Raw genomic sequence first — 27967 nt, 5'->3', positions numbered from 1 at the left:
CACACACAGCTTTCATCTTCTGCTCAAGAGTTAATCATCTGATTTCCGCCATGTGTATGCTGTCACTAAAGCCGAATTTCCACTTTTGTTACCTTTTAGAGTAATTTTCATGAAGTATTGTATATGCTCGCACATTTCGAATGCTAATGTTTTACTACTATAGTCATAATAAGATACTTTAATTCTATGACATTTCTGCAAGATCTTGTATATCGTTTTTGGAAATGTGTTGTAACAAAGTTTTCATTTGACAGGGACATCACATGCTACCTACATATGCAATGTACCCCGGCGATCCACGTGGGGGAGGATTGGCAGCACTGCAACAACAACAGAGGCTCATGAGTTCACAGTTTCCACCACGACACCCACACATGGGCTTCACTGTACGCCCACCACATTACTTCCTGTGACAAGCTTCACTGATAAGTGAGCATTATCACTTCTCACTTGTGCAAGAAGGATGGACGTATTTCGCATAGGATTAAAGTCCCAACAAAATGGCTGCCAATTTAGTGCTCATTTGTGGTTACTATGACTTCTAGCACGATATTAGGCAGAAATTTTTGAATCTGATATCCAATGTAGCAGTTATATGGAGAATGTGTATCTAGATCAGATATAAATAGATACCTCTGTTGTCTGCTCATAAAGCCCTTGTCATTAGAGTCCTGTCGGATACCAAGATCAACAAATCCACTTTCCTCACTACTTAGTATAATCAGACTAGACCCACATAGCAAATAGTTTTCTAAGATAAGGGACTTATAAAGCAATTGCGTTTTCATTTTCTAATTGTAGGCACTAAATATAGCAATTTTAATTTATGACTGTCTGTTGGGAATTGTCTTCCTTCATCGAGAAGTTGGAATCATATTTATAATTTATGTAATCAAGACGCATTATTTTCTGTTCATTATCTTTGTCATTCTTCCCAGACCTCAGTTTATTACTTCGAAATGTATAATTTCGTAATAATAATCCATCATATCCATATCCTCATAAGTAATCGGTATGTTTTATATTGCTAAGACTGAAAATAGGAACAGTTTTGCTGGTTTTTTAAGTTTACTATTTCATATTACAGGAGGGATATAGTAGTGAGTCAGGTGGGTTTGCTAACAAGTGTAAATGCTTGGTCTTCCATATTCCAATATTTTATAAATGCGTAAAGAGTACTCTGCATAGTATATTTTATTGGTTCATTTACTTTCACTTTCCGAGATTTTAATTTTGTGTTCTTTAATAATGAACCTATTAAATTATGTGTTAACAGAAGTGACATTGTGGCTTTTAGTGAATGCTCTGTCTCATCTAATATAATAACCAAACATGTCTTGGTGTTTTTTATATTGCACCAACATTCTGCAACGAAGGAATATTTTTTTATTCATATTTAAATATATACAAACAGTAGAGAATAAATTACAGCAGTAAGCTATATGAATGTTAGGAGTGTATAATACTGTATGCATTGTGTTAAATACTCTTACCTTAATGCAAAAAGGAAAAAAAAGAAGAAATATTTAATATCTTCCTATTGTTTATTTCTCTCCACTCAAACCTTCTTAATAAGGCAGCTTCTTAAATTGGATGTCAATACCACTTACTTCAGTACATATTTGCTCTTCATATAATCAAGATTCTATTTTATTCTTAACATGCCGTACATTCCAAAGAAATGAAATATTTTAAAACTCCATGCTCTATGTGTGTATGTGTGGGGAAAGTTGTGAGGAATGTTTAATCTGATCATTTAACTTTTCATTGTTCTTAGTACATTTCTTTTTTAATTTTGTATCATGAAGTTAAAGTTTCAGAAGATATAAGATAATGGTTCCACTTGAAGAATGAACATAGTCAAATTTTGAATAAGATGAAGACTGTTGCACATGGACAGATAGACACTTCTTAAATGTGATGATGTGTTTATAATATTTATGCTAATATCTATATTGAGGAATTATACTCAGAACTAGGTATGCTTTTATATTGTCCATGTGTTCATATCAAAGAGTATGTTTTTATTCCGAACACTTTTCACAAACACCTTCCTAATTTTATTTATACCAGGATGGCATATATTTGTTACATTGTAATCTGTCAACAGAGTTGGGATTTTGAACAAATTACTTCCATTTAGGTGAAGTAAACTGCTCACAAAAAAGTAATGCTCTATCATTTTTCTGTGCCTTTTGTTTCTGAAAGCTGATTGCACATACGTGAAATGTATTCATTCCATTACATAAAAACCACGAAGTTCAAAAGAAAAAATCGGTACTGTTTATCTAATGAACAGTGGCAAAAAGGAAAATGTAATAGCACCTGTAATTGAAATAAAGAACAAAGATCACTTTTCAGTAACCTCTGTTGCCACCTCTGGCATGGATGACAGCTACACACCACCATGGCATGCTTCTGATAAACCTATGGATGGTATCCTTAGGGAAGATGGCTTTTCATTCTTTCAACAATGCGGCTTCCAATTTGCCAATTATGTCCCAAAGGTATTCTTTGCAGTTTATATCGGATTGCATTCATGATCTTGATTCCAGCATCTTCAGGGAAGTGCCTGGTTACCCGAGCAGAGTTTGCAGTGGCTCCATCATGCATTAACATGAAATCTGGCTCGACATCATGTGCCATGGCTAGGACATGTTCTTCAGAACCTCTTGCCTGTAGGACTTAGCTATTAATTTACCCCAGATGATTATTAGATCAGTTTTGTTTCAGGAAATTTCTTTCCAAACCATCACTGATCCTCTGCTATAAGCAACTCTCTCCTGCAAGGTGGGACAGATTTCCTCTCCTTTACGTCGCAACACTCATGACATAACCACCTGTCCCAGACAACATGAATGTCGATTCATCTGAGAACAATACTGGGGTTTAATGTCGGAGCTGCAAATTGACATACCCTTCTGCAAACTGCATATGCTGTTGGCATGTTGTAGCTCCAATTTAGACACTTTAACAGGTCTCCAGGATCTGAACTGACCTTGCCAAATTCTATTGCGGACTGTCTGTGTGCAGTAGAACCTCGATTATCCGTCTTCCGATTCACCGACTTTCTCACTTAACCGTCAGGCCGGCCGATCCCCAAGGTCCTCCAATTTTTTTATAATATTTTACAGCATTTTTATTAGAAAGTGGCGTTAGTTTAGTTGCACAGCAACAGATGGCGGTTTAGCGGCCCCTCTCCATGCCACACCTGCTGAGCACACTCCACTGCGCACCTGACTGCACATTCACCCACTTCCACCAACCCACTGACTTTTTCAAACAACAACAATAATTTTACGTACTGTACATGTGTTTTTTATAGGGATGTACCCTATAGATTGTGTTGTACTAGATTTAAAAAAAACACACTTTTTTTTTAATTTTAGAATTTGGAAAAAAAGTTATTTTTTTGTGAACACAGTGTGTTTAAACAAAAAAAAAATTAACTGACTTTTTCAAATAACAACAACAATAATTTTACATTACATGTGTTTTTGTAGTACGTACTGTACTGGAGATTATTTTGTAGTAGATTTTTAAAGCACACAAAGTTGAAAAGAAAAAAAGTTATTTTTTGTGAAAAATTTTCCCTTTCTCGCTTATCCATCAAGGTTCCGGTCCCATGACTGATGTTAACCAAGGTTCAACTGTACTTACAAGTGTCCCATGGGCATTAACCAACTCATGTCACAGGTCCGTAGTGATATTGCAGATTTTCGGAGGGCTCAGAGAAATCAGTCCTCAGCAGGCATTATTTTCCTGATCCAGGTTCGTGTTTGACAGTCTTATGCTCAGGAGGGTCACAGCGCAAGTGACTTTTTTAGGTGATAGATGTCTTGGCATGTCTTCTGTTGTAACCTGCCTTCGCTGCTTGTCGGACTAACACAGCAATGACATAACATGCAGTAAGTCACTAATCACTTCAGTTAGCAAGAATCATCACTTGAATTCAAGGGCTTTACGCTTAAGTTGAATGTAACCAGAGGATAAACAAACAACCTTGTAGACTACTTTGTTTTTCCTGTGATCAATGTGTAAATACAATAATTATTATTGGAAATATAGATTATAAATATAACCTAACTTTATCATTTTAAATGTGATAGGATGTTTCATGCATTACTGGTACTTATTTTAAGGATAATGCAATAATATATTTGCGTATTTTATTTTCATAAAACATGTTTAACAAATGACATCTGCAATCATCGTTTAATGAAATTTTCCGAATTTTATATGACTCATTTAGAATCTTCCAAGAACAATGTGGAATCCACTGCACGAAGCATTTAGTGTAGGCTGTCAACTAATGGAATTACTCCAACTTCACTAATTTAATAGTATTTTTGATTGACAGAACTTGTATTGTTCTAAGTTGAATATTTCATTCATTAGCATATTCTTTAAAATGGAGAGACGTCCATTTTGTGAGTTTAATTCAGTGTTTGTCTTCTAGTAATATTTATCATATGAATTATTAAATGAAATAAATTATTTGTTGTTGGTGGAAGATATCAGTAAATTATTTAACGAGGGAAAAAGACCTTTGGGGAGGCTGAGACATAGATGGGAGGATAATATTAAAATGGATTTGAGAGAGGTGGGATATGATGATAGAGACTGATAGGGACCGATGGCGGGCTTATGTGAGGGCAGCAATGAACCTCCAGATTCCTTAAAAGCCATAAGTAAGTACTTTGAATGCTGGACATTATTCAGAATACTCCAGATATTATAACGTCTTACAAGAATAGTATGGATTTCAAAATGTCATGTTAGATATAATTATTAGAAGAAATAGCATTGAACACGACAGAATTTTATGACATAAAATACATTTATAACTAATACTTCATCAAACACATGTTCATTAAAAGGTTGCTTGTGTGAAAGAATATAAAATGTACAGTCTTTCTCTTCCCTAATTTTACGTCCATTCTTGTTTTTGTTATAATAGTGTCGTCATTTATTTGAAGTTCATGATTAATTCTGCAGTGCTCGGGAAAAGTGACATAAGTCAGTTTCCACAAACCTATTTTGATAATTTATTGACAGTTTACGGAACATCTGCTCACTTGGAAAAAAATACATATATATTTCTCCCGTTACAATAATTCATACAGAAAAAAATCAAATCGACATAAACCAGTGTAAGTTGTCAATAAATTATCAAAAAAGGTTTGTGGAAACTGACTTATGTCACTTTTCCCAAGCACTGCAGAATTAATCTAATGAAAGCGTGTCTACTACTTAAATGACATTTCAAAACAGCAAAGTAATTTTCCAGCACTTCGTTAGGACCGCATATCTTTCAGAATAATAGGCCTACTGTAATAATTTTATTGCACCAGTATATAAAATAGAAATGGTACCGGTACCTATGTGTGTTGTTATTGTTATGAAATGAAGACTTAACTGTGCAAATCAGTTAAAGAAATATGTATAACATTTGAATAAACATAATTATGTGTTCTCTGGTAGATGTATGTTATAGTGAAAAAACGTTAAAGAGAATGGAACCGTAATTCGTTTTCTTGCAAGTTTATTTCCGCCCCAGATATGCTACAATATTTATGTGACTATCTGTGTACGTTATGTATGAACACAAAGTAAATGTTTGCATACCAGTATTCTGTTTTAATTCACGTTTTACAGTTAAAGTTCAATGATAATATTGTCAAGTGAAAATCGCACTTCCCATTTTATTAACTTTCTATGTATTCGGTTTATTATTATGGCAGTATTATGAAATACTGGGAGAAAAAGTTCAATATGAAGAGCTATAAGTGGACTGAACTAAGTGGAGTTTCGTCCATTAAAAGAAAAATTCTTTTTTATTGATAGAACTATCTGCAGTGTTGTGATGTTTACAGTAGGATATTTACTGAAGAAATGGTAAATTTCAAATTAACCTTATATTTACTGTTCCATTTGATACCTTCGGATGCATATTACAATTTACAGAATGATTTCAAACTTATCACAATTTGCTGCAATCAGTGTGCATTATTTCTTATATTCTCTTACTTAAAAGAGAATTGCTATTTTTCATTGTCCCCCAGATATAATATAAATCATTCTGGAATTTTACTAGTCTGCCAGACCTGAATTTCATTTGTGAGACTGGACATGTCGGATGGAATCCAATGCTTCTGTGACAGAATGATGACTAGCAGAATTGAATTTTGACCTGGATGAGAAATGATCTGTAAACTCTGCCTGTATCTTGCACATTCATGGGGAAAGTTTAAATCTACAGTGTGCAACCTCCAGCTTTACTGTCCTGAATAAGCCATGTTCTTAAAAATACATAGTTCTCAAACCTTGCTATGTCATGGGCAAAAATGAATATTGTACTAGTTTCACTTATTCCACCGGAATACACATGTGTTTTAATCAGCAAATGAGCAACATATTCCGTTTCTACTAACATAATGTAACATCAAGACAATATAAAATTTAAGAAAAGTAGCCACAAAGTGACATGGAGATCGGGAAATAGATTACTATTTGAGGGAACATGGTACTCTTGATAGATTGAGTGGAACCCATTCTGAAGTGACAGCAAAGAGAACATTTTTGCCTCTGTCCATAATCAAATCGGTACAATTCAACTGTGTAGCACCTCATTTTATTGCTTGCGCTATCTTGAATTTTAAAGTTATAGGCAGTTAAAGATTAGTATATTAATGTATAGGACTTCACTGTAGGAAAAATATCGTCAGTAAAAAATACAGATGATGTCTCATGTGTATGCCATGAAGACTCATACTGCTTCTACATTTAAATATTCTGTGCTACAAAGTAAGAAATTATCTACGCTTTTGTTTCATTCTTATCAAAATAACTTATCATTTACCTAATAGAAAGTTGGACTGTAAAAGAAATCATGAAAGTTAAAGTTGTTCCTTCGTATAGAATCATATATCTGCCCTTAAAGTTACTGTATAAGAGGCAAATTAATAAAGTGAAAGAAATTAATGTAAAATCGCTTCATTTTCAGGTCATTAATCTTTACATTCAGTATATTTCACACTATCTTTCATACTCTGGAAAAGAATACGCCTTCACAAAGCTCACTAATGTCTAGCAAACGAAAGAATAAAGTGATATAGGCCTAAACACACGCACATGGTCTTAATATCTCTGAATTGGCAGTGATTCTTTTGTTTGTTGTCATGTGAGAACAGATCTGTTGGTGTTCTGTGGTTTACATCACTTTATTCTTTCTCTGAACAAAGTATTACTCATCTAGGTTGCATTCATTATACCGAATGATGGCTAATAGTTAACCTGGTTTTAAAGATATACATAATTCGTTATACATTCATGAACTTAAAATTGCCCATTTAAAATATAAAATTCTCTGCTGTGACTCAACCCCAGATAATATGAATTTGAATTAAATATTTATCTCCTTCCATAGAGACTGAATATGGGTCCCTTGTCTTTTCTTGTCATGTTCTCTTTCGTCTTCAAGTGGTGACCTTGCCCATACTAAGCACATGACACTATTTGTGACTATTTAATGTATATTATTTAATCTGAATATGTTGAGCAGCATTGAAGCTCGAGAGCTTATAAAAGCTTCAATTTGTAGCTTTCATTTAATTAAATATAGGTTAATTTGAACATTTTTCTGGCAAAAGGTTATATTTTGTTATATATCACCACAAATAGTTTCTATAAAATTGGCGTTTAATGGTGATTGTTTAAAATGTATAGTGTAAAGTGTGTGTTGCATTGTATCAGTTACTGAATTCTTATCTACGCAATACTCGGTAAAATATAAGAAGCTGTAGGAGAGACAAGAAATAAATACTGTTCAGAAACTGACTCGGAAACTATGTTATGAATATAACTCGATATATCATAAAGATATAGAATATTCTACTGTTGTTATCCTACTATTTCTACTCAACATACTTGTTCTATTATTTGGATCTTTGAACTCATCTGCCAGTTTATTCTTCCATCATCTCTGACATTTTGGTGCGGACTTATTTTCATCAAAATTAAATACTCATTGAATAATTAAAATCTTTTGTTTCTCAAGATATAATTTAAAGAAACGTTTTGCTTGGAAATGAAAATATATTATTTCCTTGTAATTATCCTGTATAATTACAATGAAGTATTTAAAATCGAAAACTTCTCATCTTGTTTGTAGCAGCTTTTACTTGTCAAAGTATGGTCACACATCACTACTTTTACTAGTACAATCTCAGAGGTGTAAAGTTGCAACAGGAGGTTGTTAGCCTGTTCACTCACAAGGTGTGCTTTTGCAACCATAGTAAAACCTGCAGCTTTGCATCACTGTGTTGATTCTTCAGTGCATTTTGTGGTTATGTTCGCATTAGGGTTTCAGAAGTGAGCTCTATACTATACTGGAGGCTCCACTCAATGCTTTAAAAGCATGACGTGAATGCTGAGCACCTGAGGATATTGCTATCTCTTTCTAACATAGTGTTGTCCGTGCGTTTTTTTTTTTTTAAAGCAAGATGTAAAGCGCTGCAGCAAGACCGTTCTTTTACTACATTTGCTTCACCGTCGCTGCAGCAGCACTGTAGTAAGCGTACAGCAAATCAAAACTTCGCTTTACGAGTTTGCTGCACGATCCATCATGGCGGAATGTGTGTTTTGGTCTGTTGCAACGTTTATTATTGTGAAAATCGTCTAATAATAATAATTCCATGTCATTATCATGGAAGTCGAAATTATTTAACATGTTCGGTTCTTTTAGGGTTAAATTTATTACGGCAGAAATAGAAGCCAATATTAAATATCCACCATTTTGCAGTCAGTTGACCTACTTACGTTTTTTTTTCGACCCTTATTTTGCTGCAGCAAAGGCATGAAGCGCTTTACTGCAGCGCTTTAAAAAAAACGCAAGGTATCTTACACAATAACTGTATTTTTATTGCTTACTGCACATGTGCAACATGAATCTCACGAAAGACTCATTGAAACACATTAGATAGAAAGAGAGAGCAATACCCTCACCAATATGGCATATACAGTCACGCTTTCAGACAGGAAAGAGCATTGCAGTGGTGCCTCCAGTTTAGTCTAGAGCTCACTGGGTTTCAGATCATGAAACTCGTACTTACAAAATGAAGAACAAAACATTGAACTACAAAAGCAGAAGTTCTTAGGTCAAAGTATGAATAAAAATTGAGAAAAATGTAAAGTTACAATCTCCTTCAAGAACTACAATGAAGGGAAAGAATAATGTTATAAGAACTTTTTGTGAAAATCTTCCATTTGAAATTATGCTATGGAAAATTTAAAAGCTAATTGTACCATCATCACAAATATAAAGTATTGAATAATTTCAAGGGAAAAATTGTTCCAGGGCCAGGTATCGATCCCGGGACCTTTGGCTGAGTGCCAGTGCTCTACCAACTGAGCTACCCAGGAACTTCACCCAACACTATCTCAATTTTTCCCTTTATATTCACATGCCTCAAGTGGGCTGACAAGTTGCCAGAAAACTACATTGAGTGCATACAAACTCTGTGTGACTTGAAATTGTGGTTTTCTGTTAACTTACCTACAATAACATATATATTATGCAAATCTAGCTTTCAGGTAAAGCTCCCTTGAAGCAGACTTCAATAATTTTTCCCTTGAAATTATTCAAGTCTCCTTCACAGGGAGCTTTACCTGAAGCTAGAGTTGCAATATAAAGTATTATTGGTATATTTGGATGGTAACACTATTCGAACTGCTGCAAAAGTTTAAACAAAACCAATATAAAAAATGCTGAAGCTGCAACCCTGAGAACCCTGTTCACACATAGCTACTTTAAAGCTTCACACATCACAGTATGTGAGTTGCCCAGTATGTTGTACTGCAATGCTGAAAAAGTAAGCAATGTGTGATCATACTTTTGCTTGAATGTGCATATGAAGAAAATGATGCAATAAAAATTCTTCTAAATAGTTGTATAAATGAATATAAGCAACTCGTGCAAAAAGAGAAAAAGAGAGAGCATCAAAGAATTACAATAAATGTGTCTCTGTCTATTGTGACCTAGAATTCTAGAATCCATAAAATAGAGACAGAGTTAGATTAGAATCATTGCTCATAGAATTTGGAAGTGACCAAATTCACGATATTTGTATGTGGCACATTGTGTTTAAAATTTATAAATATATAGTACTCATGGTTGGATGGATATGAAAAATGACTGTTTTCTCCATTTAATCTAAGTTAGTTAATTCAAATTCATTTCATACATTTTGTACCTTTTTATAACTTCTCAGATTTTTTTAAGAAAATGGTATTTTTTTCTGGTTATGACTAGTGGAAGAAAAGTTGTGTTTTGTAATTTCCTTCATAGACTGAATTTTTAAAAATGTAGGTCCAGTGACTTAATTATTTATTAAACATAAAATTAACCACTATTTTTATCAGAAGGAATGAATGGAATGCTTATACTGATTTTGATGAAAACTTAAACAGTTGACATAACTTTCAATAAAAAGAAAAGTTAAATACCCTTAGTGTTTTCTTGCTTATTACTAGACTTCGTGGAATTGCCACGAGAATCGCAAGGTTTACTGCGCACACGGTATAGACTGTATGACAAGGGGGCATGCAACGGATGGAGTATGCCTCTGATGTAAACACTGAGTAGCATACTGAGGTTACAATAAAACCTGTATCCTGCATTCAAGAAATATAATGAATAATCATTGAAGTAGGAAATGTCTAAACATGTAAATACACAATTATTTATAGTGAGAGATATTAACTCTTAAAATTTAATGTAATGTAAATCATCCTTGAATATATATGCATTGCAGTGAAGAGTTACATACATTTTGAGCAACTGCAAAGTAACCTCCTCTGATGGTCACTTAAACAGTTTTTATTTTGGGAAAATGTACGTTCAACATCACATGATGTAATACGTACATATTTGAAGAACAGAAAGTCACTACTTTTTAGATGTTTTGTCGTGACCTGATGAACCATCATTTATAATACGAAGTTGTGAATAGGCAGAATTTTAGCAATAATGTTTCTCAACTTACATTTCACTTTTTCTGAAATTAGTGAATTTTTATTTTGGATAACAGTTTGTGATACTTTATCCACTATATTAAGGGCTTCTGAGAGTTGTAGTTCAGACGATTCTAACAGGATGATGCTTTTGGACGCGATTTTAAAATTAGAATCAATGAACAGAATATCTTCCAATAGCGTTCAGAAGGCAATGATTTTACAGTTGCAACAGCGGAACTATCTGTGCTATCCAATGTATCAATTATCTTTATTATTTTGCCGTAATGTTCTGCATAATAATTAACAGCAACCACGTTTCCCAATGGGTCAAGACTGGCTGCGTGGGTAAGGGTATTCCAGGGGCAATTGTTTGGAACAGCAACACTCTCATTGTAGTATGTTTGATTGAATTCTTGTCTGCACTGAACAAATGTTAAGCTTTGACTATTCCAACCACAGTAATGCAAAAACAAGTGCTTACATAGGTATACATTAGCTGTAGCTGCTCTATCTATTTGGACCGGTCACATCTCTTGACATGAACTGCTTATGCTACGAGACCGAGCGGCAGCTCACCTCCTCTATACTACCGTACATCGGCAACCTGATTGCATGCTGCGTGTGGCAATTCAACGAAGTCTACTTATTACATATCATACAATATATTTTCTGTCACATGATGGTGATTAAATTTCTATATCAGTTCTTTCCTCCTCTTACTTTTGTTTCTTACTATTCAAGAGTTGTTGCACTAGCAAAGAAACTGGCATGATAGCATTTCATTGTAGGAAGTGGTTATAGATATGTAATCATGTTTTTGGTTTACACATTTTCCTAAATTCAGTAAAATGTATGCCATAGGTTTCACTTTATCAACTTATGTTATACAACATTATTTTGCCCAATATTACCGTAAGTAGGAGGTGGTTATAATTAAGCTCTCTATTTTATGAGCTGCTCTCTCTATTACTAATTTCATTATGTTGCAAAATATTGGAGACATTGTATGAACAATGTTAAAATTATTTGCTCTTCAGATCATTAATGTGATATATGTAAATAATTCAGTTCTATGGCAGTAGTTGTTCCTTTTTTTTTTTTTTTTTTCCACAAATAATTGTACCACTGCCTTCATGTGACATTGCATGAGGTTCACAGACATTTGTATTGAAGTAAAAACTTAAGTCTATTACTGGACGTTGAATTAGTATCTATTTATTTGAAAGAAAAAAAAAAGAATGGAGAGACATTAACACACAACAGAGGCACAGCTCATGTTTCTCAAATATGTCATATTTATTCATTGTGGAATAAGACTTGGAATTTCCTATTTGAATAAACATTATTATGATTATTACTATCTCCCAGATTTATATACAAAATACAGATTGCACATAATATTCTGTAACATTTATGAGTAATAATAATCTTGGAAAATTATGGGTTTGTCGGAAATTTTTCATACATATTTTTATTAATATTTCAGTTTTTTGAAGCTCAGACTTTGTTAGAAAGTGACATTTGGCTTTCTGAAATGGATACTGGAAGAAAAATTATATTTAAGTACTTCATGCTTACATAAATTTGGCAGCTCTACTCCTTTCCATTCTCTGATACAGTATATGGGCACTAGTAACATCTTGTTCTGTAGGAAAAAATATTCTTCTTTTCCAAAGGCATTTAAACTATTCTCCTTCGAGCACCCTAATACAGAGTTGGGATGCATGCCAGTATTGTTACTTATTTAGCACAACCCAGAGAACATTTTCACTGTAAAAATGATTTTCATGATGTATTTTAACAACAGAGAATAATGATGTATATTGTACTATAATCACAGTAGAACCTAGATTATCCATCATCCAGTTAACCAATTAGCAGATTTTTTTTCTTTCTTTGGTAACAATATAGTTATATATCAGAATAGAGATTTAATATGCTGACAGTTACATACTGTACTAATAGAGCGGTTATAATCACTACCACCAAAAGCTACATCTTCTTTTACAAGCTCTTGATTGTTCATCTCGAGATGATACTCTATTATCCAATATTCTTGCCCTTAGAAAAGTTCTAATGAACAAAAAGCAAAACTAAGCAAAATAAATGCGCAAGTGTATCTGGGAGTTCAGCATGTAAATATGAACGTTTTCATTTATATGAATTCATATAATTGCATCAAGTTTTGTCCAGTATTATCTTGCATAGTATATAGACATAGACAACAAAGGTTGGATTACAGCGAGATGTTAAAAATTCTATTAACTATGATAGGCTATTTAATTTTTTAAAGATATACTGTAGAAAATAATGACATATGACACTAAGTATAAAATTTCGCACTTGGAATAAGTAAATGCATCATAATAAGTGAATATTATACTACGAGTTATATTGGTGGAAGTTGAATAAATATTGTGTGGTTTACATTACAAGCACAACTTTCTGGATTGTACACTTTGTAAAAATCTGTTGTAGTGAGAAATGTTTGATTTTACAGTGAACTTTTACCCCAGTCCTTTTATTACAATGAATAATCAGGGTTCTACTGTATATTAATTGTAATACATATTTTTGTGCACCAATAGTAAATTTCAGTATTTGTTTTTGTATACATATCTGGGCCATAATTTTTACCTTTTATTGGATAATTGTAAACATTTTTGAGACAGTGATAGATGATTGAATTCCGTTGCTCTTTATGTCATCATAGTATGGTCTTGGCATTATTTCAACTGATAACCGTAAGTGCATTGAAATTTTACAATTAATTTTAACGTTCAGGAGCTGTTAAATATGTTGGGGGACCTAGATGCATGTTAATGGAACACTGATGAAATGAGTGTTTCATTTCCATAATTTTTCTGTGAGAGATATGCTGTGAAATTATATCATTACCATGTTAAACATTTTTATGTGCCAACTTCATTGATAATTGTATATAATAAGCAACATGTGTGCATTTCTAGTAGAGCCACTGTTTCGTAATATGTTTTATGTAGACATTAAATTTATAGTTCGTAATGTGAATAAGCATATGAAATATTAACATTTCAGTATAATATGAATAACACTGACCTGTTATTGCTTAGGGTTGCCATAAATATATTATGGATATGTTGGTGTAATGAGTGAACTACATATGTGATTACTCTGTCAATCACAATGAGTGAAAGATGAGACACTAATGCATTGCAATTTAATATAATAGATTTTTCTTATGATTTAGAAGCTTTCTGTAACACAGATTTATGCAGCTTCTTTCTTATATATTTTCTTTTGGTATATAGATAGTTACACATTTAACAACTCATTCTCCTGAGCTATTTATTATATGATTATGATTATTTGTCACATTTTCAAAAAGGGTTACTGATGCGCTTTCAATAGCCTCTTCTATCCAAATGCCATCCTCACTTTTCGTGATTCACCCTGATACTACAGATGAGGCTTCGACAACAAAGTCACAGCAGTATAACTGTTCCACAATTACAGAAGAAATACTGTACATGGTATTCTGTTCAGAAACTAATAAGGTGGTAACCCCACCACTGGACATACCTGCTTTTGGCTAGCAACTATTGCAACATACAGTGTGATTCAGGACCTCTGCACCAAACTCAGAGGGATGGTAGGACTCACATGGAGGATCATTTTTTGTCTGACAACCCATTTTCTTCGACATGTTTAAGAGGTATGCACCCCTGTTTAAAATCCATTGCTACGTACATTGGTTTGAGTGGCAATGTTTACATTGTTCAGTTGAACCACGTTCTCTTCTCCATGTCCCTACTCGTACTTTTATATACATTAAGCTTACAAGAAAAGTTTTGAAGCTGGAAATGCTGTAATTTGTTATGATCGCATCAACCCCCACCCCTCAACATGCCTCCGTGCCTGTTATGTCTTGTTGCCAAGGTCATAGCCTATGTTTGAGTCTAGTGTACGTACAGTGCATTACCTGAACAGCTGAACAGAGCAACTTACCTTCAGGTCCTTCAGAACACAATACCACTCACTGCTCATGGGAAATGTACCACTCGCAATGCAAAGGGACATGTGGTTCCAATATGATAGAGCCCTACCACATGTACATCTCAAAAATACCTAGGGAGAATGGTGGATAGAGAGAGGGGGACCCACGTGGCCATCGCGATCGCATGACTTAACTCCCCTTAATTTTTTTCTTTGGCAACTTGTGAAGAGTGAAGAGCATAGTGTACACCACCTCAGTTAACATCAGAGAGGAACTGGTTGTGCAAATAAGACATGCTGTCTTTGACCACCTCCACCAGAGCCCCAAATGTTGGAAAGAGTTCGACATTCAGTGTTACAGTGGTGTCATGAACACCTGCTGTAAACAGTATGTAGAAATATAAATTGTACATTAACACTTGCTGTAAACTGTATGGGAGTAAATTAAATAATTCATTGTGTTGTAACCTAAGATCTCGTAGCTCCTAAAAGATGTGTTAGAGAAAATGGATTGTATGACACAAAATGGTCCTCCATGCAAATTTTATCATCTTTTGGAATTTGGTGCAGAGGTCCTGAATCACCCTGCATACGCCATGGTGGTGGTGGTGGTCATCATCATCATCATCATCATCATCATCATCATCATCATCATCATCATCATCATCACATTTTTCATAATTCATATGCTCTGTTCTGAAACAATTTATTTAGGGGGGAAAGTTGAAATAAAAGTATTTTTGAAAGTATGATGTCACAAAGACTTCATGTGTGTGTGTGTGTGTGTGTGTGTGTGTGTGTATATATATATATACACATTTAGAGAACTAAATTTAAAAGTCTTCTTTCTTAATATAATCTGTAATCAACGCTTTTTTCCCCATGTACCACATTGAAATTCCTGAAAATTGGCTTTAAAATATAATTGATGGGTGTTGAAATAACAAAGTGGAAGGAGTTCTAAGTTTAATCTTTTTCATTCTGAAGTTAAGAGAAATTGTTGCATTCTAATTTCACACCCTCTTAAATATATACCAGTATTCTTTAATTTTATGAAAAGTCATTTAGGCATTATTTTCTCTAAAAACTATTTTATTGTAAATTCAAGTGTCATTTGACTTTTTTTTTTTTTTTTTTTTTGCCTATTTGTACATTTTTTAAACACATGACAATCATATGTTATACGGAGTTAAAATATATTAATATAACATGCACAAAATTAAAGGAATTGGAGTTACATTCATTGTTTATAATCATGTAGTATATGTATAGAATGCTAATGAGACTCTTAAATGTTTGTAATTAATGGAAGGAAGCACCGAATATGAAAATGCAATGGCAGTACATTCTGAAAATTAATTTACTATAAAATATATGAAGCCTGCTCTCAAAGGACATTGTATATCAGTATTTGAACATGCTGAGATTTTCATTGGAGAAGGTTGTAGGTCATTCAAGGTATATATTAGCATCAGAAGGTAAATAATTTTCCACACCAATGAGGGAGACTTTTTTAAATTGAAAATTGCCTCCCATGCAAGAAAGTTGTATATCAACAAAGATGGCAGATGTTGGCAATCTGAGTGTGTCACCAATTGCAATGTTAATGTTGAATAAAAGCAGAAGGATTAGTCAACTGAATTGGAAGAATAATTGAATAATAGCAGCAAAAGCTATACACCAACATCAGGGCATGTAGTGAAAGAAAAACAGCGTCCAACTAAGGTAAGGACAGAACGTTGTATATCACATAGGCAGTTGTTTAAGTAATACTTTAGTATTTGCATAACAATGTACCACATTTACATTCACTGAACAAAGCATACTAACGTATTATTGTAACATTTGTTTCCTTTTAGGCCCAGGTTTGCAATCCCAAAGGCTGTGCAAAGGTCACTGTGACGAATGTAATGGTTCCATCTCAGTTGAAGCGTGCAGTAAGCTGAGGCATGTATCAAGAGACCATTCATTGTACAAGAAATGGATCAGGAAGATTTTGTAGATATTTCTGTGGTAGATGATACTTTGAAATTTGACCCTGCATTAAAAATCACTCAAGTGCTGTGAATAAAATTTTTGGCAGATGATCCCAGGCAATCATTGTCAGAAAAAGTCATAATACTCATAATGTATTACAGCCATGGGTAAAATACTCTGTAATGAAGAGAAGAAGAGGTAATCAGCCAAGCATTAAGTTGCCTGTACCAGAAATTCAATTCCCTCATTTGTATCCTGTTTTGATTCCACTCACACCTGAGAAAAAGAGAGATTTTCTTGACATGTGTCAATATCTGCAGCCACAGGACAAGCAATGTTATATGGACTTACCCTCTATAAGATGTGGAGAGTGAGATTTTGCAAATTGTACTCATATGTTTGAAGTTCATATTTAAAATACAGGTTTCAGGTGTGTTTTGAAACATAAAACACAATTTTGTTTTACTTACTTAGGCCACATTCTGTTTTATTTCTTCAGAATTTGTTAGATGAGTAACATATCTCTTGGCTTACTCATTATAGGTATAATAAGTGAAGTGTTGTGTACTGTGTTTAGAGGCCTTCTTTGCTACAAAAGTACCCATGATGCTTCCTTTATGTATTTCTAGTAAATCAGTATATGTATTTAGAGGATTCATATATTTACAATAAATAAAAGTGCAGCAGAACTTGTGATATGATATACAAATTCTAAATCTGTGGTGATATATAACTTTCTTCCATGGAGGTTGCCATTTTCTCATAATTCCTGCTTTGTACCATTTAACAGTAAAATATTCGTGTAATTATGGAGGAGAAATGGTAATTTTTATTGACAAAACGACTTAAACTAAGATCAACGTTACATAAAGAACAAACTTTTTTTTTCCCCCTGTGAAGTTGCCAAATGTGACGTACAACGTTCTTTGAGGGCAAGCGTCATATTTTTAAACTCCTTCTTTCCACTTCTCATTTCTAATTTTATAAAGTGAAACATTTAGATTCCTAGTTTTTTTTTTTTTAAATTGTGATTGAAAATATTTATTAATATTGGTATTCAGTAAACAGTCATGAATAAAAATAAGTGATATGTTAGTATCAAGTTGAGCAGTTATACGTATATTGTCCCTCCATCACATGGACTTGAAATATGTTTGGTCGTATTTAAAATTGTGTGAAAGAAGAGGAAAACAACCTCGAACTGTCAAAATTAAAAATCAGCTTATCAAAGCAACATATTAAATAATGACATTGGCTTTTTCAATGTCTACTTCTCGTACTAGTACAATGACAAGATTATTATACACGTAGCTATGGACCAACGAGATTGATTCAACATCGTTGCCTCTCTTTTCTAAGAGGTCTCTCTATTTCTCTCTGTCTCTCTCTCTAAGATCTGTTACCGAAAGTTGAGAATGTAGTAATGTCGGACTTGGACAGAACACTTTGCCTTTATGCATGATCAAAGAGATTTTTCACATGCATTAAATCTCCTACATAGGGGCAATGGCTAAATACTTCCTCATCAAGTTAAGTATCACTTAGAATTTTTTCACCTGCAGCTGCCTCAGTCAGCAATGAACACATATCTCGAGTCAAGAACTATGATCACTAGATCACAAAGGACAATTTAAAACTGTCACTCAACATCAATAGCGATAATGATTATATATTTTATTAAAATGCTTAATTTTCGTAGATTAATAATTATTTTATTTTGTGCAATTAGTTCGTGGCCCCTTAGAACTGTAATAGTTTATGGCATTTTCCAAAATACACAGTTTCAGAGCAGAGCCTCATGATAAACCTTGAGAAAATATTACAGTAAAACCTGTTCAAGACAGACGTAAGATGGTTCTAATTTTTTTTCTGTTGTGAACAGATTTCAGTATTATTTAGGTGTGAAGTTAATGGAATATTTTATCATTTGTATAAATGAAAAACAAAATGACATACTGCAAATTGTATGAAGTACAAAAATATTCCATTTAACACTACTGACATTAAATTAGATTTCTGTCTCTTATTCCATTGGTGAATCATATTGATGAAAATCTCATTTTTTGTACAAATGTTGCCGTAACTCACTTATAAAAACTATCAAAGTTTACTAATCACATTAAATTTAATATCCAATACTATATTATAATACTGTACTGTATATCACTGCCATCCATTAGAAACCTTGAATTTTGGCTTATCTAATTTCTTTGCCTGTTCAAGGGTTCAAGGGTTTGCTCCCACAACAGTTCATTTAGTTCCACATAACCAGCTGTTTTCTGTTGCACTTGTATGTCACAATTATTGACTACAAGCCACTCATTATCTGATTAGTATAACATGTAGCTAATTGACGATGTATGCAATGGAGGGGGAAAGGCACTGGCCACCCTACCCCATTACCTCCTGGCCTAGTTGCCTCATAAGTGGTGTTTTTTGGTATCACTTGTGAGTTCAGACCTGTCTTCGGACAGTTGACTAAACAACAACAATAAGCCATTCATTCATGATATGGTCTTTATTTTTAAAAGTGTTACACCTGTGTTTTCCACAACTGAACTTCAACTTTGCTTCCCATACATTTCGTTTCTCATTTTCCTTTAACTCTACAACTTTTACTTCATCACTTAATGATAGTGCCACATTTTTACGCAACTTTTTTTTTTATCACGAAATCATTACACTTGCTCTCTGCCCAGTTACAAAAGTATACTGGTGTGAACCATTGAAAACTTTGAAGGGACTCGTCTGCCTAGTCAACAAGGTAATAAAATTTATGACTGCCAGGTCAACACATCATCGAACTCTCTAAAATTTTGCAAATAAAACTTGTTTCTATCTTAGTGCCTGATCCCGCATTGGACAGTTTCCAATTTATTCAGGAAAAATTACACATAATACATACGAATTTCTCTGGAACCAATAAAGCTTTCCGAAATAAACAGGATTCCTGATTATTCAGGTTCCGATTTGAACAGGTTTCACTGTAGTATCTTTTTGTTTAAGCTGTGGTCAGAGCAAATGGAAATGTTATTGGTTCACTTTATGTGATCTGTATGAATATCTTGTAACTTACTATTTTTATGAAACTTATGAAGCAAATATAGTTTCCTATTTATGTTTTTCGCACAAATGTAACATTTTGTACAATTTTCAAAATTAATAATTTTATAGTTTAATTTTACAGCAGATCCATTCACATAATTTCCCACCAGATGTATGAGGTATTTCTCGTTAGTTCTATATTCTGTTCGTTATATAAATAATATTATAAATGATGCAGATTTCTTTCTTAAAGTCCATTTTTACATTAAAGATATAATGGAATTTTACATATGATTCATGCCTTGACTTTTTGATCATGATGGTCATATGGCTTGAAATATGGTATAACATGTTCTTTAAAATCATAATAAAACATAACACTTAAGGTTTTATTTGAATTGCTTGTATTTTAATAACGAATTTCACAAGGGGGAGAGAAACAATAGCCTACTGCTCTTCAACGAATATTGCAACATTGAAAATCAGCTGCCAACTACGTTAAAATTTAATTTTATTCATTATTCTCATTTTGCAGTCTATTCTATACTAAGTAGTTCAGAGTTCTGTAATATAATGCATGCTTAAAAAAAAAGGATTAATTTCTGTCCTGTTTTTTGAAGTTCGAAATGCATTGTTTTTTCTTAACATTTTCTGTATTAAAACAGAGATAATAATTCCATAAAGGAATTTTTAATTTATTTCACCTTTATAGGCGAATGTCTTCATTACACTGTATATAGAAAATTACTAACCAACGCACAATTTGAAAATATGCAACCATGCTATTATCATATACCTTACTATAATAATACCGGACAGCTAGCAGTTCTGTGTGCGAACAGCACTGGTGCTGCTACCTAGGCAGCAGGGTGTGCCAAAACTCGCGAAGCAAGCTGTAGTCTACTATAATGTAAATTGTTGCTGGGCTAGTAAATAGTTTTATTAATTAGTGGTGTGTTAAAATGTCAGGGTGTAGATTATGTGCTGTTTATAACTGTTACAATTACAATTACAAACTGCTCCAAATCGTACTTGAGATTACTCATAAAACGTGAGTCAACAACATTCTTTAGTAGGCCTAATGCCTTCGTCTCTGTGTTGATAGAACAATAAAAAATAGCTTTTTTATTTAGGCCTAATAAATGAATAGAAGTTAAAATGTATTCGAAATTTTAAGGTTTTATCAAATTAAGTTTTATTGTTGTCCACATGCCTTTACTAATTAAATAATTGTAATATTACAAGCATCAGATTACTACCAATTTTATCTTTGCAGCAGTCAGCAATGCGTATATAAAGCATTATTGTAAATTCATTCTTAATGTCAGAATTAATTTGGTCTCACTAAAGCAAAGACGAAAATATATAAAAATTAATTACAGAAAATAATACGAAGTATCCAATAGTTCTCATAATATGCAAATACCTATTTATTATTCCACATTAGTACCTCATGTTTTAAGCAATAGTCCGATTCCTGCTATGTTAATATTTGTATTTGTGGACATAATACCACACCTCTCCGCTAGATGTCAGCTCCGTGACTTTTCAGACTCATGTCAATGCTGCTAGTATACAGTTATCCGGTATTATTATAGTAAGGTATTTGCTATTATCATAGCAATAAATTAGTGTAAAAATAATAAAAGGGTAATTGACATCATAAATCTCTGATTACCGTAATAATTATATAGAGATATCTGAAATGTCATATCATTTCCTCTTCTACTTTCTGTCAGGTATTGGGCTTATTGGCCCATTATAGGCTCATGCCACCATTTATTTGGTTTTCCTAATGACCTCTTTCCAATGGCTGAATACATTGTCTTACAATATATAACCACAAATATTTTAACGACAAACTTCATGTACACTGCTATTCATTAAAATTGTTTTTCGAGATCTCCGGGGATTATGGTGGGGTAGAAAAACTGTCCGAAATAAGATTTGACATGCAACTATTGTTTTAATTATCATTCTCCGTTTCTGTAACTAATAAGTGATATTATAATAACATTTATTTCATAACATCTATTTAAAAACATATGCATAATTTTATTAATGCAGATTGAAGGAGGATTCATACACAACAAAACTTAAGACGTGAACTAAATCATTGCCTACATTATTATCTAAAAATAGTACAACAATAAAATAACAAATGAGATGTGATGTTGGATTGTTTAACTGTTATCAACATATGAACTTAATTTGGAAAGCAAACATTAGCACAGACCAACTGAAGTATCACACCCTTACTGAAACATTATATTGTTTAATAGTCTCAAATGTTCAGTAATGACTCAGTCACAGCATTTAATTGTCTGTTAATGGACTCAACAGACTAATGATTGGTAAAAATTCGATCTCAACCTAACTTTTCCAGACTTCATTCACATGATCAATCAAAGCCTGTTTTGTCTTCTCACTTCTTGATTCCCACTTACGGACCATAACTGCCACAAAATGCGATCTGTCATATTTAACTCTGCATTTGTGCTGGCCAGTCAAGAACTGAAATTTCAGGATACCGCAACTTCGATGCCCTAGAAGTATGAACACTACTATTGTCATGCACAAAATGAATCACACTTAGTTCGTCTTTAGGGTAGACTGTATTCACACTAGGAAACATACATTCTTTATAGCTTTTATTAATTTGTCCTACAGAATTTATCTGTAATATTGACACTTAATATTTAAGGAGAAAAATTCGCTCTGGTGCCGGGGATCGAACCCGGGTCCTTGGTTCTACATACCAAGTGCTCTGACCACTGAGCTATGCCGAATTCAATCCACAGCACCGGATCGAACTCTCCTCCTTCGAATTTTTCTCCTTAAATATTAAGTGTCAATATTACAGATAAATTCTGTAGGACAAATTAATAAAACCTATAATATTCTCTTAACTAGCAGTGCATAATAATTGAAGATTCCCAGCCAACAAGTCACTCAGCTGAGTGCGCTCCTGGTATAATGACAGTTGACATTACACATCAACATATATATACCTAACGTGGAGTCAGGCCACAAAGGGAAACATCGAAGGAGGAGAGTTCGATCCGGTGCTGTGGATTGAATTCAGCACAGCTCAGTGGTCAGAGCACTTGGTATGTAGAACCAAAGACCCGGGTTCGATCCCCGGCACCAGAGTGAATTTTTCTCAAATATTAAATACATTCTTTAGTTTAGTTTATTGTAAACAAATTTCTTGTAAGACATTTTTAATGTCATCTTGAATGTTACTGTTTAACATTCTTTGTCTTTGGCAACCTCACCAAGTTGAGGAAGATTGAATATAAAAAAAAAATCTGGATATATTCCTCAGAATCATTCTCAGAGCAGTGGTGTAGCGTCAATGTAAGCTAAAAAGCTCAGCTTTCCCAGTTAATAACTCCATAATAAACCTGCAGTTTATGAACAAAATTATTTATTAATTTTAATACAGTTTATATTTATGCATTAAATGTTGTGATGTGGCAGCTCAGGATGATTTGTGATCCAGCAGTAAACATGAAGCCTGCACACACCGGCTTCCAATCCCCTCCACTGGGCTATAAGCAGATTTGTTTCTTTCACGCATTTTTCTGTTTAACACACCCTGTAGATTTGCCATCCCTTTCTAACTAAACTACCCTGGTTGCACGGCTCGCAAGAAGCTAGCTTTGGCATTGGAAATAATTTAGCTTCCCTTTCGTGAGTTGTGTTCAGTTGAAGTGTTAGTGTGCACTGTGGTTGATATAATAAATAATGAGTGAAATAACAGTTCCTGACACTAATTTATGTAGTCAATAATAATCTTCTGATAAAGATTTTAACGTTGATTGACGTAATTTCACTAACACTGTATCTGTTGACTGTTAATATTGTGATTTCTCTAAATATGACAGGGAGTGAGCTAATGTTAAATTATACGTATGTGTCTATTTCTTAGAGATATGTGTAAACCATGAAATCATATTTTACTACATTTGAGGTGATGCCTTATTGGTGTTACTTATGAGATTCCAACCAATCTTCGGACTGCTGACTTGACATCAACCACTATTTATTTTAAGACTATATTTTTACAGTATGTTTCCTCATACATGAAAGACAACGTGAGTTAGCTTCCCCTGCTCAAAATTTAACGCTACGCTACTGTCTCAGAGTCAGAGATACCTTGACCAATTCTCCAAACCTAAAATGAAACTCAGTCGGCCACTTCTTGGTTTAGCAATGAATGTTTTGAGTGATATTTTGTGCTGTCTGGACGCCACAGGAAAATCCTACCATCTTCATCAGATGAAAAAAAACGACGATAAGACTCTTACAGTTTCATAATATCATTTATACTATCCCTAAGTGTATTTCTTAATCAATATTAAATGTCACTGTTTCTCAGTTGCTGTGTAAATGGGTTTTTAAGATTCAACATTGAATAACTTTTTGTGGATTCAACATTAAATAACTTTTTTGATCATTATTCCCCTGGACCTTTCAATTAGATAATAGAAAGCCTAGACATACATGCTGAATGTTGTTATAATCACAGATCTGCAATAGGGTTTACAATACCTGTATCTGTTTATCTTTAGTTTCTCTACCAAAGTTCTTGTAAAACGATAATGTTTTTAATATATTTCCATCTCTTTGGAGAATCCCAATGAATGGCAGTGTACAGTAAAGCACAAAATCCATTTATCTTTAATTAATTTTTCAAAATCAAACTATATAATTGACTGAATTGTGAAACCTGTAAATCATTAGTCCCGTAAAATCTTTAAGTAAATGGATTTATTTTCATGTTCCAGAGTTCACATACTACTTATGTTTACCGAAAAACTAAGGCAGCAAATATTCAACATATTTATTACATTTAATTTAGGTTTTTCCTCTTCCCAGAGATTATTTATTAAAAATGAATGTCAGACAGTTGTAAAGTTTGCGAATTTTTAATAAGATACTGCTGTTATTGAGCATAATTAACATTTTTATTTAAATACTACATATCTATCTAGGATATGTGTATTATTACATGCCTGTAGTTTATAATTTGTCTGGTTTGTTAGTTCCAGTGTTTCAATATATGAACAATATTGTTTATTAAAAGCTATGAAACCTTTCGTAAATTAGATATACCATAATAATCGGGTGAATAGTGATGCAGGGGTGATTGGGGACGAATTTTTACTATTTTGTATTTCTTTTTATCAAAGACTAAATATAATAATAAGAGTGTTTCTATCTTTATTCTTAACTAGTGAACAAATAGACATTCTCATTATTATATTTATTCTTTGACACAAAGAAATAAAAAATAGTAAAAATTCGTCCTATTCATCCTTCCGCCCCTATTCACTCCATATTACGGTATGCATTTCTCGTATTTTGTTTGTTTTATTTATTGAGGTTGACAATTGATTATGGATTAGAGTAGTCTTTGGAGGTCTCGCAGTTACCGTGTTGGCTGTTGGATCTGAAATTCGCAGAAGTTCAGCCGAAGGCAATGGATTTTGAAGTACAATAAAATCCTAAGCATGGCTTCTTCTGGGAGAAACGTAAAGCTGTTGGTCTCGTGGTGTAGATTTATGGCATGTAAAAAACTCTGTCAATGATAAAGGGCTCCACACAAAATTTGCCTGTAATTAATTAATCGTCCATGTTGAATTTCGATGCTGAATGACTTCTGCAATTAGAAGCACTGTTGAATAAAATACTGCTGCTTCTGCTACTATAATGGATTAGAACAGCAGCTTGCTGAAATTTGTGTTTGCGCTAAATAAATGGCAATCCTAATGTTTATGATTTGTATTTTATGTTTTCTTCTTTGTACTATACTACCATTATTATTTTATATTATGTAATATTATCATTTATTTTATTGCAAGTATTTTTCTTTTCACAATACATGTCATCTTGCCTATAGTTTTTGTTCAGTAGTCTGAAATAATACGGAACTTAGTTTTTGGAAAAGATACAATTAAACATAGTAATGCATTTCTTGTTATTATTATTATTATTATTATTATTATTATTATTATTATTATTATTATTATTTTCTATCGTCAGAGTTGTGTAGTTTTAACATCTTTAAAAAGACAGCTATTTTTTTAAAATATGACTTTATATTTAATTACCAATGTTCCTGTATATGTACACCTGTTACAGAGTTCTGTTAAGTTATATCACTATTCGTAGATTTCTTGTGTTACATTTATATAAGAAACTCGTATTAGCAATACTCTCTCTTACAGGCAATATTGTGAGAAATAAATGGAAATTAAGATATTTTCATTGTATCATTGGTGCGAATATTGCTTGTATTCAGCAGCTATAATAATATAATATTGAACCAGAATTAATTTTTTAACGTTTAAAATAAAAATCCAACATTAAAAGAGCTTGTTCGTTACTTATTGTCTATTTGATATTGATACAAAATGAAAATGATGACATTGGTCAGCTTAAAGACTATATTGGTGAAAAATTGTGTTACATGTAAGGATGTTTTTAACCTCAGATCGTATTAAAAAGAAAACAATATGTTTTATGTCAAAAAGAAATTCTGTGGATCTCTTCTATTTGAATGAAAATAGAGAAAGTAATTCTCTATGGCAATTGTGTATGATGATGAGACTACTGTTTATTCAGTATAAGAATAGTATTATAATGAGTGATACTGTATGGGACCTGACCTAAGGTGAGTGTGAATGTGTGAATGTTATTTTATTATTATTCATATTTAATATGTTTTACAATATTGTCCCTTGGTATATAATGTAATGAAATAAGGTGCTGTTTATAATAAATAACATGTAATAGCTAAAGTTCATTATTTTAGACTGTGTGTTATTAAAATTGTATTTCTTCTGCCATATTTATACTCCTTCCCATACATGAGAGCATTTCATGATCACGTATGGGGACATTAATGTTTGTTCATTATTTTCTGTAACAATGAATTCTGGCATTTTTGTTCTTAAATAATTGCTAATTTTCTTTTTTATTGGCAAAACAAAACTTGATTTTGAATCGAAAATACAGTAAATTAAATTACTTTTAATTTACTTCAGAACACTTTATGTTGTGTAGTCTGCTGAGTTAGCTCTGTGGTCGCGTATCTGCCTCCAGACTAACTAGCCCGGGTTCGATTCCTGGTGGGGTCAGAAATTTTCATGTAAAATTTTTACCTCAGGACTAGGAGAGATGGAGACGCACAACTTCTAATCACTAAATTGTGCACCAATATGCCTGGGTTAGATCCCAAATCTCTCCGCAGTGCATATGAAGAGAAGGCATACATATGTCACTGTTGATAGTGATTCATCCGTCGAATGAGGATGTTAAGCCTGGCAGCCCTCTTGGTGCTATTTGACAGAAGTAGACTACTTGCCAGCACCGGGTTTTCCCCTTCTCCCTTCCTCACCTTCATCATTATCCTTACCCATTCCCTACACCACACTTACATTACAGCCACCCTAGTACACTTCCCACCTGGGATCTGAAAGCATGAGTGACGTCACATGCTGGGTAGAAGCAGTACTACAATATATGCTCGTGCATGTGCACACTCTGTTTTACAGACGAAGCTAACGGCTGCTATGCTTTCAGATTCCAGGTGACTAGTGTACATGACGTAACTTTCCACAGATACACATCAAGTACAGCATGGCCTGCCGAAGTGGTGTACAAATTGAAAATGGGTCACAGTGCTGCTATTGGATATTCTTAAGGATTCAATCCAAATATTGCATTACCATTTATATTTTGGCCATTGACGATTCTTTTGGGTTTGCATTTCTCTGGATGTTTTACTATACAATTCCCGTATTTAATCTTTCTGTCTTTCTAAATTATTTCTGTAGTGCTTTTATTCTGGATCTTTATGGTCACCCTCATTGAGGGCAGATTATTTTGTTAAAAATAGTTGTGTGCAATATGCGGGACCCAAATCACGCAAGTGAAATGGGTA

At 33.3% G+C, this 27967-nt stretch overlaps 1 protein-coding gene across 2 annotated transcripts in view; it reads left to right on the top strand.

The window, feature by feature from the left end:
• The window catches only part of LOC138713635 (methylcytosine dioxygenase TET-like), a 102209-nt gene extending 75384 nt beyond the window's left edge, over window positions 1–26825 (top strand). For both annotated transcript variants that reach the window (XM_069845891.1, XM_069845890.1), the window contains one exon: window positions 255–26825. In XM_069845891.1, coding sequence (XP_069701992.1) covers window positions 255–413 — 159 coding nt within the window. In that variant the 3' untranslated portion in view covers window positions 414–26825. The remainder of the gene's footprint in view (window positions 1–254) is intronic.
• The last annotated feature ends 1142 nt before the right edge of the window (window positions 26826–27967 follow it).

The sequence above is a fragment of the Periplaneta americana genome, chromosome 14 (genome assembly GCF_040183065.1).
Source record: "Periplaneta americana isolate PAMFEO1 chromosome 14, P.americana_PAMFEO1_priV1, whole genome shotgun sequence".
NCBI lineage: Eukaryota > Metazoa > Arthropoda > Insecta > Blattodea > Blattidae > Periplaneta > Periplaneta americana.
This window is presented reverse-complemented; position numbering and strand designations above follow the sequence as displayed.